Source organism: Equus quagga, chromosome 12 (genome assembly GCF_021613505.1).
Source record: "Equus quagga isolate Etosha38 chromosome 12, UCLA_HA_Equagga_1.0, whole genome shotgun sequence".
NCBI lineage: Eukaryota > Metazoa > Chordata > Mammalia > Perissodactyla > Equidae > Equus > Equus quagga.
This window is the reverse complement of record NC_060278.1, coordinates 56,808,625-56,825,051: the sequence shown is the minus strand read 5'-3', so window position 1 is coordinate 56,825,051 and position 16,427 is coordinate 56,808,625. Positions and strand designations below refer to the sequence as shown.

Sequence of the window (16,427 nt, the reverse complement as noted above, 5' to 3'; positions counted from 1 at the left end):
TTTTATCATCGTTCAATTCAAAATATTTAATGTCTTCCGTTTTGATTTCTTCTTTATCCATGCGTTATTTAATAAATGAAGCTGAGTTCTGTGAGGAGCTTTAGTTACTGACAGAAGTCTACTTTTACTGTGTTAAGTTATATGTAATTTGAGGAGTCATCACTTTGGCCTTAGAAGATCCAGGAATATGTTGATCTTTGGCATCTTCAGTGAACTCCTTATATCCGTATGGTTTTAAGTACGCGATTATGATGACCAACATTTCAAATTCTCAGAGCCAAAGGCAGCAGTAGCTATGGTGGAATATTCTCAGAGATCTTTACCTGATCTAAACTACTCCAATTGGTTAACTGAGTTCTGTGATTGCTTAAGAGATCCAACCAAGGGAATACCGAAAACAAGTTCCAGGAAAGGACCCATTGCTAAGAGAGCTCTGCCATGCTATAGGATTCCAGATCCACTAGACCAACAGATCTCGAATTATTTCTTGGAAGGAATTCTGAGTATTTTAAATCTTGCTTTGTTCCCAAAAATTTGAATAAATTATCTTGATTTAATATCTTTTGAAACTCACAGCCTATTTTCTCTGACACAAGAACTTGGATGCTTAGAACCTTTCTAGGTTATCATTTACAAACGACATGTGCTTGTCTTCTCCTTTGCTTTCTCCCTTTTAGAAACATGTTCAAAATCAGATATAGAAATTGAGAATGGATTTTTTTCTGAATCTAATTTTCAATATCCCTTAAATAAACAAACGCAATACAAGTGTAAACCAGGATATGTAACAGCAGATGGTAGAACATCAGGATCAATTACATGTCTGGAGAGTGGATGGTCAGCTCAACCCACATGCGTTAGTAAGTAATTGATGAGGTGAATATTCTTTATCCTGATGATCATTGTACAAAAAGTTACTTTTAAGATTAATTACTATTGGGGTAAACTATCAGTCCATCTTTCAGCTCAAGTTCTTCCCCTTTAAGACCTCCTGGGATTTCAAAACTACTTGAGGAAACTTATGTATATTCTGGTGTAAACTCATTTACTAGTAGCTGAGATCTTTTGTGCCTGTTGCACCCTCTTTTAAGTGATCAGACTTTATTGTCACAGTCTTTGGTCCTAGACATGAAAGGTATTTTTTTAAGTGAAGATATGAGTCCATAGGACATAATCTTAAATTATATATAAATTATATATTTGATGCTGTAGGGTCTGTCCATTTCTGAGTGATCCTCTCCGTTAGTAAATCTTCCTGAACATTTAATTAGTGGAGACTGAGAAACACTTCTACAGAGTACCAAATTTTGCTGTGTTGAAAGACTTCCCTGTTCCACTACCTAGATGTTTGTGATATTTTCTAAAAACAATTTGCTCAGTTTATCTTATTATCCTAAAGCCATACAGTGATATTTTTTGAAATTATATTAACTTATTCACTTTAAGTGAAGGGGATATTTATTTATTTACTTATTTATTTTAAGAGGTGAAGTAAGCTTTATTTGAATAACACTGGGTTGCAGTACAATGCTTCTACTTTTACCCATGTCTTTTTTTTTTAATTTTAATTTTTTTGGATGTACATCATATTTCGAATTCTGTATACATTACATCATGTTCACCACCCAAACACTTAAATTGTCCATTTAATTTCATTTCTTTTTCAATCTCTATGCTTACTATGGGCACTAGCCAAAGGAAAAATGATAAAATTTGCCCCCATATCAAACTCATTTTTTACTAAATTGTGATCAACTATCCATTGTAACACTATTGTGGAAGAGGAAATATCTCTCATTATTTTTTTACCACTATAATGTTGATTTATTTTTTTTAAAGCTTTATGGTAGCTAGCTAAATAACACATTTTAAAATTTGAAGTAAATTATGTGAACATTTATTAACATCACTGGTATAATGTTTGTGAAAATTGAGATTATTTTTTAACAGTTTACTTTCTTATAGCTAGCTAGAAACAATGGAACAGTCTCTACATTCAATTTTGATAAGCATTAAAGAATACACAGCATTTAAGAAAATATTTGGCAAAGCAAAATCAGCATGTGAGCTTTAAAAATTAGTATGTTGTAAAGTAAATTTTACAGAATGTTTAAAAATTTACTTGCTTTGTTGAAAATTAAGCTTTAACTCTGCTAATCCATTTTTCTCTGGCATATATGTCACAACTGTTAATAAGTTTGGCATCTTAATTCACAAAATGCTGTTCTGCTTTGCTACAATACATATGATACAAATGTAATGGCCTATTTTATTACTAGCATGGGATAGACACTAAGTATAAGTGAATTGAGAAAAGTGTTCTTAAAATAAATTTTTCAGAGAGTTTAAGTGATGAGAAAAATCCTATGTAGAAATTTTTTTTCGACTATTGATTTCAGGACAATGATTATCAGTGATATTCTTAGATTGTTGTCACGTGATAATTGATCAGCATATACTTATTAATAAAGTCATTTTTTTTCTTTTGGGATGGAACTTACTCATTCAGATTGTCCATTTAATAATGCTAGAAATGAAATCTTCAATTCTATTATGCATTAGAATCTTGTGATATGCCACTATTTGAGAATGCCAGAGCCAAAAGTGATGGCATGTGGTTTAAGCTCAATGACACATTGGACTACGTGTGCCACAATGGATATGAAAGCAGAGATGGACACACAACAGGTTCCTTAGTTTGTGGTTACGATGGTTGGTCTGATACAGCCACATGTTATGGTAAGTACTGTTTTCTCAGGTAATCTTTTGTTCAAGATTAACAAAATTAACATTAATTTTTGAAAATTTGAGTTATCTAGAGTTGTTTTATGGAACAAAGATTAAAATCAAGGTGTCTCCTTCTGGTTTAATGCAAACTGGGAGGAGAGGGTGTTTTGAAGGCCAAAGATAATAATCTACCTTTAACATCGTGCATTAAAGTAATGTTTCCCATGGGCCATATACATCGTAGGTTTGAGTTTAAAGTATAATTGTTTTTGTTATTCTAAATGCAAGTTTTCATATTATTTAAAATTGGGCGCTTATTGCGAAATTATAGTTTCTTCCAACTTACTCAGCTATTTCGCTCCTGAGTTTCTGCTTTATCCCTCCCACCTTGAGTGTTCATTTCTGCAGGTCCTGAGAGGAGGTCTTTATTTGCCAAATTGACAAGCTCTGTGGCCTATTACATGAATCCCTTTTCTGTTTGCCAATCAGCTGTCTGTTTTCCAGGATTAGAATAAGGCTTGACTCTCTGGAAAACTGAGTGGATGTAGAGTGTTCCAAGCCAAAGGAACAGTATCTGCAAAGCTTTGAAAACAAGACAATATTTAAGAAATATCAGGGTGAGCAGATTCTACTCAAGATGTGGGAGAATTTCACAAGCTGAGGCTGGATGGGAGGCAAAGGAAAGATCATCCAGATTATTTTAGGTTATGTTAGCATCTGGATTAATATTATGATTGATGAAAAATCATAAAGTAGTTTTAAAGAAAGGAATGATATAATTTTCTTCTGATTTTCCTTCTATGCTGTGCTTGTGGTGGACAAGAGAAGATTCAGGAGTCCATGTAGGGTAAGAAAGGGTGGAGATTGGGGTAAGGTGATTGCTGGAAGATGCAAGCAGAGGACAGATTTGGGATATGTTTTAGGGGTATAAAGCACATGTAATGTTACAAAATGACTTGTGTGCGAAAGAGTAAGAAGTCAGCTGAAATGTTTATTTGATTTTATTGTTCTAAAGAAGCAGGTAAACGGCAATGCCTTTTGGTGAAGTGGTTCTAGCAGGAGAGAGCACTTCGGAAGGATCATCACAAGTTTGGACTTTGACACATCATGGTTGAGCTGCCCGTGGACAGTGAAAATCAGATATGTAAACCACTGAGTTGGATGTATAGGTCCAGTCGAGAGATATACACGTGGGATTATCAACATATAAATGATGCCATCAAATTGGAAAAAAATGTAGAATGAAAGGAAAAGAGAGCTCGGGACTGGGCCCTGAGGCTTCCTGACATTTAGGCATCAGCTAGAAGAGGATTAGGTAGCAAAGTAGATGGAAAAAAGGAGGACCCAGGGAATTGAGAGGAAAAAGTGTGGAAATGAAGGTTCTCATAGATATGGAGAGAAGGAAATGACAGATGGAAAAGGGAATAGAGCAAAATGATTAATAGTGAAGCCTGTGGAGACAGCCTGGCCAGGTTTTACTTCCAGTTCTACCACTTGCTAAGCATGTTTATTATGTCAACAACCAAGCGTATTTGAAGCTTTGTTTACTCTTCGTTATCTGTAAAGTGTTTTAATATTTGCAATTGTCATAATTTTTCTAAAGATTGTTTTGATTGAGACTAAATTATCCATATAAAATTCTTGCCACAGGGCCTGCCGTAAAATAAATTCATGGAAACTGTAATTTGATTACATTATTATGATAATTTGAGTTGTAACTATTTCTAATTCAGTTGCTACATCCAGTTAGGAGACTAAAAATGCAATGGATTTGGCTATATCAGGGCCAACAATAACTGTATCAGAAACAGTTTTGGATGGAGTACATGGGGTGGAACCTAAATAGAATTTACTGAAGAAAAATGGTTAACAAAAAGTTTCATACAGTATGTAGGCATAACTCTTCCAAGAAGTTTGGCTGTGCCAGAAATAGAAAATTCATAATATTTCTAGATGAAATCATGCACTGAAGAGAGTATATTTCTTTAAAGATGGGAGACCTGAGAGTGGACTGAGGCTGAGGAGGATGGAGTGGAGAGCCAAGCAGGCAGAGATGAGGTCGATAGTTCCCTGTGAAGGTGGGAGGGAAAGGGAACCAGGGCTCCTGTGGAAGTACCAGGCTTCTGGCGACAGGGCTACTTCCAACTTTTCACAGGAAGAAGGAAGGAAAATGGATGTGTAAATGTCATGCTGGGAAGAAGCAGGAGCTGATCGTTTCTACCTTCCTTTCGTGTATGAGACAAAGTCATGTGAGATTGAGTGGTGCATGGGGAAAGGAAGGGAAGGAACACTAGGTAGACTAAAATAGGTTTCGAATAGAGCCTTCTGAGAGAAATGCAGGTGAGCTTCTTGCAGAGCTGAGGTAGACTTGCTTAGCAGCGTCTTGATCCCAGTTAAATTTGATTCACTCAGGCTGTCGACAAATACCTATCATGGGCTAGAAATAGGCTAGGAGAAAATGGTGAAAAACACAAACATGGGTCTGCCTTTCAAGAACTTTCATTTTAGCATAAAAAAACAGACAAATTAAGCCAAATAATGAATGAGACAGTAAAAATATTTTAATTATATTTTATATATGACTGTGGTCAAAGAAACATAAGAATCCAAGAGCTTAGAAAATAGGAGGGGATTGAGTGATCTACTTCATACAGGAAGGCATCTGTGCAAAGAAAGATTGAAAACTGTTCAGGATAGAGATAGGGGCCTGTGCTACAGCTGAGGCAGCAAAGAACTGGACCTATTTAAAAAATTCAATGATAATAATGCTTGGAGTGTTGAGTGACAGGCGGAGAGAGATAGAAGATGACATTAGAAGTGCAGGCAAAGGAGGGGTCATAAAGAGCTTGGACTTTATTCTAAGTAAAAGGAGAGGCTTTCATGATGATCATGAATTTCTTTTCTGGGAACAAAGGCAGATCTAGGATCTATGAAGCCAGAAGCTTTTATTATTTTCAGGGGCCTTCTTTAGAAAAAAATGCGAAATCATGAATCTGTAATTCCCATGGTCTTTCCAATGTCACCACATGACAGGAAAACGTGAAGGAGAGAAAGCAGGAGTGAGAGACAGCAGTAGAAACTGATGTGGCCAACGTGGCTTTCTATTACAATTTTTACAAAAACTTATAACCTTGTGAACACGTTGGTAGGAATTTGACACGATGTAGGCCTCCAAAAGTTGAAGGAACAAATGACAGCTTAGTATTCTTTGCAAGTAACTTCCCTCAACCGTGTGGCAGAAAATTGCTCATAGATTGATTGATATTTGAATTTATTTCAAATATCCTGGGTGTTCTCTCCTTTGGGGAGAGGTTTCCAATGAATCATTGTTACTATAATCCACTTAAGCCAAGCAATGTTTACAGCTATCTTAAATAAATTTTCACTTTAGTGTAAAAAATTCATACATTTCCAAGTCTCAGTGCTAGGATTTAGTATTTTGACTTTTGGATAAAGCCAAATACCTCTAATTCAGAGTATATCCATTCAAACTCTTCTTTAAATCATATTTCTTAAGTCACAATCTTTTTATAAGCACAACACTTGAAAAATAGCCAACAGCCAGGATATTTCATTGTCGTTAAGGCAGCTCTTCTTGCAATGTGATGAGATGGAGAATTTATATAAAATGAGCACAAAATATATAAACAAAGACTCATACAAATAAAAGAATTTCTACGTAGAAGACAGGAAAAGAATTTTAAGAGAGGATTCCCAATAGTTCTCATCAAATGTAACCTTCTCAAGTAAGCTACAAAACTCAACATTAAAACAACAAAAAAGTAAATTTAATTGAGTAATTTTTTGTGGCATTGCTTTTAAAAATAGTTAACAAATGCCTCATTTTATAATTGTGTTAATACTTGAGTTTTAGATAGTATAAAATTTCCTTTTAGTCTGATTCTAATTTTTGAATTCATTTTTAATTTTATAGGTTAATTAGCAAGACAGGAAAATTCCAAATAAGAAAAATGCATTTTTTGATAATATTTAGCAATGTCACAGATTTTACAAATTTTAAGGAATAATTTTAGGCAGTTCTAATTTGAATCAGAGTAATTAACAATTTATTAGTAACTAGTGTAAATTATAGGTGTAATAAGAATATATAGTTTTATATTATATGAATATTAAGAATAGTTACAGTATGCCTAGCTGTGAGGTCTTGAATATTTCTTCATTTTGTTTCATGTTTTTGATTGACTTCTTCACTTATAGAATATTAATCAGCAATTTTTAATGTTTCTCTAACTAAAATGCATTAGAAATATCTCTTTTGTGTGTTCTGGTTGTCCAATTATGTTCAACAATAATACCAATTTTTATTTAATTGTGCAATTTAAAAATTGTAGAATTCGTTTTTTTAATGTGAGGGAATACTTTTAGGTTTTGAGAGTACAAAAAATTTAACATTAAATTTTGTAAATATCAGTGAGAAAATCAGATCCAGTATAAGCAAGTTGACTTTACAAATAAATTTTCAGGACACATATGTTGCTATTCCATACCTGAATATTTCTCGAAAAGTCTCATATGGACTTAGAAGGTACACAAAACCTCATAAGTAATGTTTTCAAAGAAGAGGATTTGTCTGTTGCCTCTCTCTGTATGCTGTTGTGAGCGCTTCATTTTTACATGACACACATAAAATTTACTTTGGCAATTTTTATATATTGTCATTAAATTATTTGTTCTCTCTTGTAGAAAGAGAATGCAGTATTCCTCAAATAGAAAGATACTTAAATGTCGAGCCCAAGAAAGACATATACAAAGTTGGAGATGTGTTGAAATTCTCCTGCAGACAAAGACTTAGAAGAGTTGGAGCAGACTCAGTTCAGTGCTACCACTTTGGATGGTCCCCTGGTTTTCCAACATGTAAATGTAAATATGCATCTTACAATTTCTGAATCGTAAGTTAGAATTTTGGATATCAAGGTTCATTTTTCCTCTCTTAATTTGCTGTTGGCTTCCACAGTGTCTGTAATCTAATGCATTAAGCCAGAGGGATACCTATGAAGGACATGTGTTCCATAGTAGATACATCTTCTCTAAGAAATTAATCTCCAATTGTTTCTTGCAACATGTAGTGAAAGTCTCCATAGATACAGACATGATGTCTGACACTGGAGAGATTTATTTTCTTACTTTTCCTTTTGCCTACAATTCCATCATTAACATTGAACATTTTATAGAGTATGCACCTCACCTCAAGTTTTATTGAGTATGTCTAAACAATGTTCAAGCAGCTTATAGTCAGTTCAATCACAGGTATGACTTAATCAAAGCTACAATATGTTGATCAAATTCTTGCCTCAAATGGTGATATTTTTTCAAAAAGTTTTGATAAAATGTTTCCATGGAATATGAATACTTCTAGAATTAACACAACCATATTTATTAACTGGTTTGCATACAGCTTTAGAATATCTAGATTATTGAACATATTTTCTGGGCTTAAAATACACTTCCAATGTGCTAGTTCAGTTGTATGCAATCGAACTGGGAAACATGAATCTGAGGTAAATACTATTGTTTAAGAATGCTTTAGTGAATTATATAATAATAAATTAATTAAAGAAAAAAACTCTCCATTTTACTGGGTTTTTAAGTTGTAAAATGGACAATTTACCCAATAATTACACAGTCTTTCTGCTGTAGGGAAAGTACAATCGTGTCATCCACCTCCTCAACTTCCTAATGGGAAAGTTAAAGGAACACAGAAAGAGGAATATGGACACAATGAAGTGGTGGAATATGTTTGTAATCCTAGGTTTCTATTGAAGGGTCCTAACAAAATTCAGTGTGTTGATGGAGAATGGCCAACTTTGCCTATATGTGTTGGTAATGTATACAAAATATGAATATTTAAACTTAAATCAACTTTTTGTTGTTTTCATATGCACAAACAACTTATATCCTAAAGATAAACACATTTTTGTGAAAATTCACAGAGGACAAGAGTACATGTGGACATATACCTGACCTTGATCATGGCTATGTCCTGTTTTCTACTCCTCCCTATCGCCATGGAGATTCAGTGGAGTTCAACTGCAGAGAAGCATTTATAATGATTGGACACAGATCAATTACGTGTATTCGTGGAAAGTGGACCCAACTTCCTCAGTGCGTTGGTGAGAATACACTTCTCAAATTGACACAATAGACTTTAATACTTTTGTTGTAAAAACTATATTTACAACCATATTTTTGAAATTTAGAGATATTCTTGAAAATTTCAGGTCTTAAGTTGTGATGAATCCAAACATTTTTTTGCTGATAATTCAATGTGTCTACAGAGAACAAATACAAACTGGCAATAGAATTTTATGAATTTTTCTGTCCCTGATATTGACATTGTTTATCTTTATAAGCATAAAGCTAAACTTTACTTATAGATATTTATATGATTAAAACATGAGTTCTAATTACCAGGAAAATGCAACTATATTTGTACAAATACCAGTTTTGTTTTTCTATGATACTCTTTCTTTCAGGCCCCTAAAGGGAGTAAAGTTGAGAAAATATCCACTTGCTACACTCCTACAGGAATCTTGCCTCTCTCAGAGCTTCTATCAATGATAATTTCTCAGTCTGTTTCAAATGCAGTAAAAAAGAAGTTAATGAGCCAGAGAATGGGTGGGTCACAGGCCCTCTCAGTCAGGAGTGTAGCTCAGTCATAGGAGGCAGCTGGGATTGGGCCAGGAAACAAATCTGATTGATGCCCTTCACTCTGTAAGTGAATCATCCTGACCATTGGATGACCAAGCCTTTGATGACTACCTGGGAGAATCCTGGAGGCCCTCTTCCATTTTTCCTTTAGAATGAGTTCCTTCCTGGAGTTGTCCTGGGTCCTACACTCAAAGAGAGCCCTGGATGTCCAGTTTTACGAAATGAGAGTTTGAGTGGGTCATCTATAAGGGATCTTCCAACTCTGCTGTGTTGTGATTCTACAGAGGCCATAAGAGGTGCCAATATTATACATAACCTGCTTCATGTTTTTACCATGAACTTATCCATCAGATTTCTAGTCATTGCTTATCCCAAGGAGAAGGTAGAGCTGAGCCTCTGCTGCATTAGAGCAGGAAGTCGTAGCTGTTTTGTTCACGTGATGTATTCCTAACTCCCAAGAGACTGGCTGACATAAAGGAGACATTTATTAGGAATTTGTTACATGAATCAGTAAATTTTGTTATTCTTAATCCTTACATTTTTGCTAAACACATTCATGTCACAGGTATTGCCAGTCCTTCAAGAGTAAACTTCATCTTTGTCCTCTTCTATCTCCACAAATGATCTCACCTCACTTCATATGGGAGAAAAACCCAAGGTAGTAGCAGGCATGAAAACTCTCAACTTTTCTTCCTAACTTATACCAAACATCTGCTTTACTTATTACTCTCTTCTGATCTCAGAGTTTCCCTTTCTAAGGTGAATCCTCTACCTATATTCAACTTCACATAATCTCCTTCCAGCTGTCATAGGATTTATCCCAATTTTCTCTTCTCAGTGTCAATTTTTCACCTCCCTCCAGTATAGCTGGTCACTCTTCTCAATGTGTTTGTTTTCTCCTAATAAACAAAGAATCCTTTCAGAAACCAAGCAATCGTGAGACATAATGACAACAACCTCTATCACTCCTATTGACTGTAGCTCTTCCTTCAGTTTTCACTCCTTGAAGAATATCTAGTTTTATCTCCCTCAACACTCAGGACTAGTCCCCAAAATGGGACTATTTCTCCAGCCTCTGGTGTGTTTTGAATTAGTCTCCTTCAGCTTATGTTTTTTCAAGGTTGAAGTACAAAATCATTACTGTTTTTTGTCCAACTACTTGACTTTTCTTTATTCTGCTCATCTTCATCTGACTCTGATCATTAAAAAATAATGAACAAATACTACCAAAAACCTACACTGATAATTTATTAGAATCAATACAGACTCTTATCTGCTTTAAATTTTCTGTATAAAAAGCTTCTATAGTGAATTTTTTCACTCATACTGGAACCAGCAAAAATTTATTATTATGGCATTGTAATATTATTGAATTATAGGATGATTCATGAATAAAATGTGTTCTTAAAAATTCTAAGATTGTAGGGGCCGGCCTGGTGGCACAGTGGTTAAGTTTGCACACTCTGCTTTGGTGGCTTGGGGTTTGCTGGTTTGGATCCTGGGTGTGGATCTACGCACCGCTTGTCAAGCCATGCTGTGGCAGGCATCCCACATATAAAGAAAGGAAGATGGGCACTAATGTTAGCTCAGGGCCAGTCTTCTTCAGCACATAAAAAAGGAGGGTTGGTGGCAGATGTTAGCTTAGGTCTAATCTTCCTACAAAACAAAAGAAGTTCTAAGATTGTATATAGGAAAGAGGTCGTGACTTTAAGCTCCTAATTTCTTATTCCAGTTCTCTCTCTCTCGTTTAAATATCTGCTTAAATATTCACATTCTATATAATACATCTTAAATATATTTCCTATTATATTACCTTTCTTGAAAAAAATATATTTAAATTGGCAACTTTATATAGTCTAGTTCCACAGATAATTGTTTTTATTTTAATGTTTTAAGATTGTGGATTAAAAGTGATGTAGAGATGCTTGAGATAAAGAAACAAACGAATGCGAACATTTCCACGGATTTCAAATATGGAACAAATTTTAGTCATGAGATGACTTTTCACTGTGTAGATCATCCAAGAAAGTGACTCTCTTATGTTCTTCCAAAACCCAAAGTGCAAAATGTCTGTATGATGGCTATTGTCTCTGAAATTTCAAAGACCGGACACAGGACTTATGTTCATGCAGAATAGCCCATCTTATACAATATGATTGGGCATAACTTGATTGGTGGAATTTACAGGCATGCATTCTAATTTCATTATAGTATTGACTCTATAGCTGTTTTTCTGTAGTAGTTTCTTTGATGCTTTTAATTAGTCTTTTCAAGGAAATGTTTTATTTTACAGCAAGAGATGAACTTGAGACGTGCAAAACATCAAGCCTAATTGCACGTGAGGCAAAACTATCACAAAGGACTGAATTTTATCATAACACCAATGTGAGTTACAAATGTAAAGGAAAATACAAACACTCGGTCTGCATAAATGGAAGATGGGATCCTGAAGTAACTTGTAGAGGTAGGCTCTTATTTATAATGCTTTAAAATTTTATTCTATTTCTTCAATAAGTTGTGAAAGTAGTATTTTTGTGTCTTTTAAAATTTTTAGCTCTTTATTATTATAAATAATTTTCAAGCTGGAGGGTAATTTAGAAACTAACCTAAACACTGTTTCTACAAATTAATTGCATCAAGTGCAGTAGTCAGCTATATAGCAAACCACCTAGAAACTTGGTAGTTTTAAATTAACATCTGGGCAAGAGATGCGCTCATTACTATTAGAACAACATTGTTTCTAATTTCTTATATTACGCACAAATCCAGCTATGCCTATTATGTGTCATTGTATCTATATATGTATGTATCTATGTGTGTACATATTTACCTATCTAGTCACCTACTATCTATTTGTTTATCTATGTCTATCTTGAACACTCTGAGCCATACTGACAACATCAATTTCAAACAAATAGAGCAGAGTTCATTCCAGTTTTCCACTTTTCATATCTGTATTTCTCTTCTCTAAGTGTAGGGCACCTTGACTCACTGTCCTTGATATTTTTACCAATTTCCTCAAGCCTAGAACATACAGAAAGTAGTTTCATAGCAATATAAAAACAAATCTCCTATCTACAATTTAACATATTTTTAGTTCTGTTTTAAAAGAAACAAGTGATATTTACAGGCAGCAAAGTACACATAATACATTTTCTTCTAGAAGCTGTATAGTTTTACCTTTTATGTTTATGTGTATTATCCATCTTACATTAATTTTTGAGTATTGTGTAATATGGGAATGGGTATTCTTTATTATATGTGGATAGCCAGTTGTTCCAACAATATACATGGAAAAGATTTTGAAATGAAAATCAATTGACTATGGAAGTGTTGATTTACTTCTCGACTCTGTATTTAGTTCATTTAGCCATTTATCTTTCCTTAGCCATGACACATTGCCTTGGTAACTGTAGTTTTAAAGTAGGTCTTGATGTCTGGTAGATATATTTCCCAATTACGTTCTTCCTTTTCAAGATTGTTTTAGTTATGCTGGTCTTTTCATTAACATAGAAATTTTAGGGAACACATCAATTTCTATAAATTACCTGTTTGTTTAATGAGAGGGATGGCTTGTATAATGAAAGATAAATTATGGAGAATTGACATCTCAACCATATTGAGTGTTCAATCTGTAGACATGATATATCTCTTCAATTATTTATTTCTACGTCTATTTTCCCAGTAATGTTTTAAGTGTAGAAGATTTACAGTTCTAAAAAAAGATTCGTATTTTATGTTTTTAATATTACAAATTAATTTTTCACACTTATATTCTCCTATATTTTTGCTGCAAGTATAAAGAAATGCACTTGAATTTGGGATATTAATTTTATCCTCTGAAACTGTACTAAAGTTCCTTATTCATTTTAGGTATTGTTTTATAAGTAACTATATCATAGCAAATGCAAAATTTTATCTCTGCTGGTCCATTTTTATTTTGATTTTTTGTTTTCTTATCCTATTGAACGCACTAGGACCTCCAGGAAACTATTGAAGAGAAGTGATGAGAACAAGCATCTTTGTCTTGTTCCTGACCACTGGGAGCGGATATTAAAAATTTTACCACAAATATAATGTCAGTTTAAGATTTTTGTAGATGTCCTTTATGAGATTATGGGAATTTCCTTTTATCCCTACTTAGCCAAGTGAGAAATTGTACCATCAACTGCCGTTGAATGTTTTTAAATGCTTCTTATGCATCTATCGATATAACTTTATTAATTCTGTTAACGTAGTGAATTGCATATATAAATTTTTGAATGTTGTTCAAATCTCTCATTCCTAGAGTTAAGTCTACTTGGTGGGGATATTTTATTCTCTCTATGTTTTCATGTGCTTGATTTGCTGATATATTTTTAAGGATTCTTGCATCTGTGTTCATGGGGATATTAATCTACAGTTACTTTTTTTGTAATGTCTCTGCCAGGGTGTTATTAGGGGTAGTGTGGCCTCGTAAAACAAATTGAGAAGTGCTGTCTTCTCCTCTGTTTTCTGAAAGTACATCTGTAATATTATTATTGTATTTTTTTCCCTTAAATGATCGATAGAATTCACCTGTGAAGTCATCTGATATGTAGTTTACTTTTTTGGAAGGTTTTCTTCATGGAAAATTTAATTTCTTTAATGGGTAGTGGGCTATTCAGATTTTCTATGCTGTCTTTTGTCAAAATGTAAGGAAGTTGAATTTTTCAAGAAGTATCTCCATTTTATCTAATTTATCAAATTGATTGGTATGCAATTGTGTTTAATAGTCACTTAATATTCTATTTTCTTTCTAATTCTATAGTATCTTCAGTGATATCACATCTTTCATTCTTGATATTGACATTTGTTTCCCTCTTTTATCTTGCTCATTCTTCTCATGGTCTTTTTAAATTAATATTTTGTAATTAACTTTAACACAATTTTCTCTCTTGTCTATTTTTTAGCTTTATTAACATTCACTATTTTAGCTTTGGTAGTTTTCTTTTTACTATTTGTCTTTCTCAATTTTCTCTATTTCCTCTCTTCCAGGGAATCATTTCCTTCCAAATACTTTGATTTTTTTTTTTTTTGAGGAAGATTAGCCCTGAGCTAACTACAGCCAATCCTCCTCTTTTGCTGGGGAAGACTGGCCCTGAGCTAACATCCATGCCCATCTTCCTCTACTTTATACGTGGGACGCCCACCACAGCATGGCTTTTGCCAAGCGGGGCCATGTCCGCACTCGGAATCCGAATCAGTGAACCCTGGGCCGCCGAGAATCAGAACGTGCGAACTTAACCGCTGCGCCACCGGGCTGGCCCCTAATTACTTCGATTTTAATTTTACTCTTTTTCAAATTTCTTAAGCAGAAATGAAAACATGGATTTAAACCATCCTACTTTTTAAATATAAACTTTTAACCCTATATTTTTCTTTCTTTCTTTTCTTTTTCTTCTTCTCCCCAAAGCCCCCCAGTACATAGTTGTTTATTCTAGTTATAAGTCCTTTTGGTTGTGCTACATGGGACGCCACCTCTGCATGGCTTGATGTGTGGTGCGATGTTTGCACTCAGGATCTGAACCAGCGTAAGCCCGGGCTGCCAAAACCAAGAGTGCAAACTTAACCACTTGACCACTGCGCCAGCCCCCATTTTTCTTTCTAAATAGTGCTTTAGTTGTGTCTGAAAAAATTTTATATCCATTTTATTTTCACTTAATTCTGTGTGAAATATTTTCTAATATTCTTTGTGGTTTCATCTTTGACCTGTCAGTTACAAGTTTGTTGTTTAATTTCCCAATATTTATGTTTTTCCAAACAATTTATTCTCTTTTTACAGCTTTATTGTGGTGTGATTGTTGTATAAAGTACTGACATATTTAATATATATAATTTGATAAGGATGATGGATGTTTGCATAGATGATTTATTCTTATTGATTTCTAATCTAATATTTTTGTCACAGAGCAGACTGTAAGATTTCATATTCTGAAATTTATTCTTGCTTCTTTTACTGCACAGCTTATTTCTTAACTTTGTGATGGTTTCACTTTCGTATAAAAGCACACATATACTCTAGTTGTTGGATCAGGTTAAAGTGGTTCATGGTGTTCTTCACATTTATCTATGTCCTTTAAAAATTTTTGTCTAGTTGTTCTATCAGTCAGAGGAAGAAAGCTCTCAGTATTGCTAACTAGCATTGTGGATTTGTCTATTTCTTCCTTTCGTTCTGTCCATCTATGCTTCACGTATTTAATGCATTTTTACATACATCTACATTTATGATAAATCTGTTGTGAGTTATTTTTATAATGATAAAATATTTCTTGATTATTCCTGTAATACTCCTTGTCTTGAAATCTATATTATCTTATTGTAACATAGTCAATTTATTTAAAACAATTGTTCATTTCCGTGTCATAAATAAATTTCCAACAGATTTCAAGTAATCAATGTCCTCAAACCATTCTCTCTAAATTAAAAGCAAAAGTAAAATAATAAAAGAACTAGCCACACACCTTATTCACCCATCTTACACATCTCAAAAATAAAAAAAAATCCTTTTATGAATGATTAACTAACAGAAAATACTTTAAATTAAATGACATTGGTAGCAGTAGACATTGAGATCTGGGATACAGCAAAGGCAAACCTTTTGGGTTACTATTTATAGCTTTAAAACATGCGTTATAAAACAAAGAACAAAATGAAGGCAATAAGTATTACAATCTAGAAGCTAGAGAAGAACATACATCCAAAGAACATCGAAGGAAAAAATAACCAAAGCATCAATTATTATTATAAGAATCTTAAAAATGCATAAACAGCTGATTTGCAGAATAATAATTCAGCTTTTAGTGAAATTTAGTATAGACCAACCTCTGGCAAGATTTATCAAGAGAAAGTTCAAATTAAGACTATTGAGTCAAAGACGGTTAAACATTAGACAAGAAGAAAATAAATCCTTGCAAATATATAGAAAAATATGCCAATATATTTAAAACAGAACTATGAAAAAAATATTTTTGATGGAATATAACAAACTCCTATTGACTTAGGTAGAAACA

At 33.7% G+C, this 16,427-nt stretch overlaps 1 protein-coding gene across 3 annotated transcripts in view; it reads left to right on the top strand.

Moving 5' to 3' along the window:
• LOC124248097 (complement factor H-like) overlaps positions 1-16,427 on the top strand; it is a 61,076-nt gene that overhangs the window by 29,295 nt on the left and 15,354 nt on the right. For all 3 annotated transcript variants that reach the window (XM_046677912.1, XM_046677911.1, XM_046677913.1), the window contains 6 exons: positions 678-860; positions 2,563-2,739; positions 7,432-7,608; positions 8,386-8,568; positions 8,679-8,858; positions 11,690-11,860. In XM_046677912.1, coding sequence (XP_046533868.1) covers positions 678-860; positions 2,563-2,739; positions 7,432-7,608; positions 8,386-8,568; positions 8,679-8,858; positions 11,690-11,860 — 1,071 coding nt within the window. The remainder of the gene's footprint in view (positions 1-677; positions 861-2,562; positions 2,740-7,431; positions 7,609-8,385; positions 8,569-8,678; positions 8,859-11,689; positions 11,861-16,427) is intronic.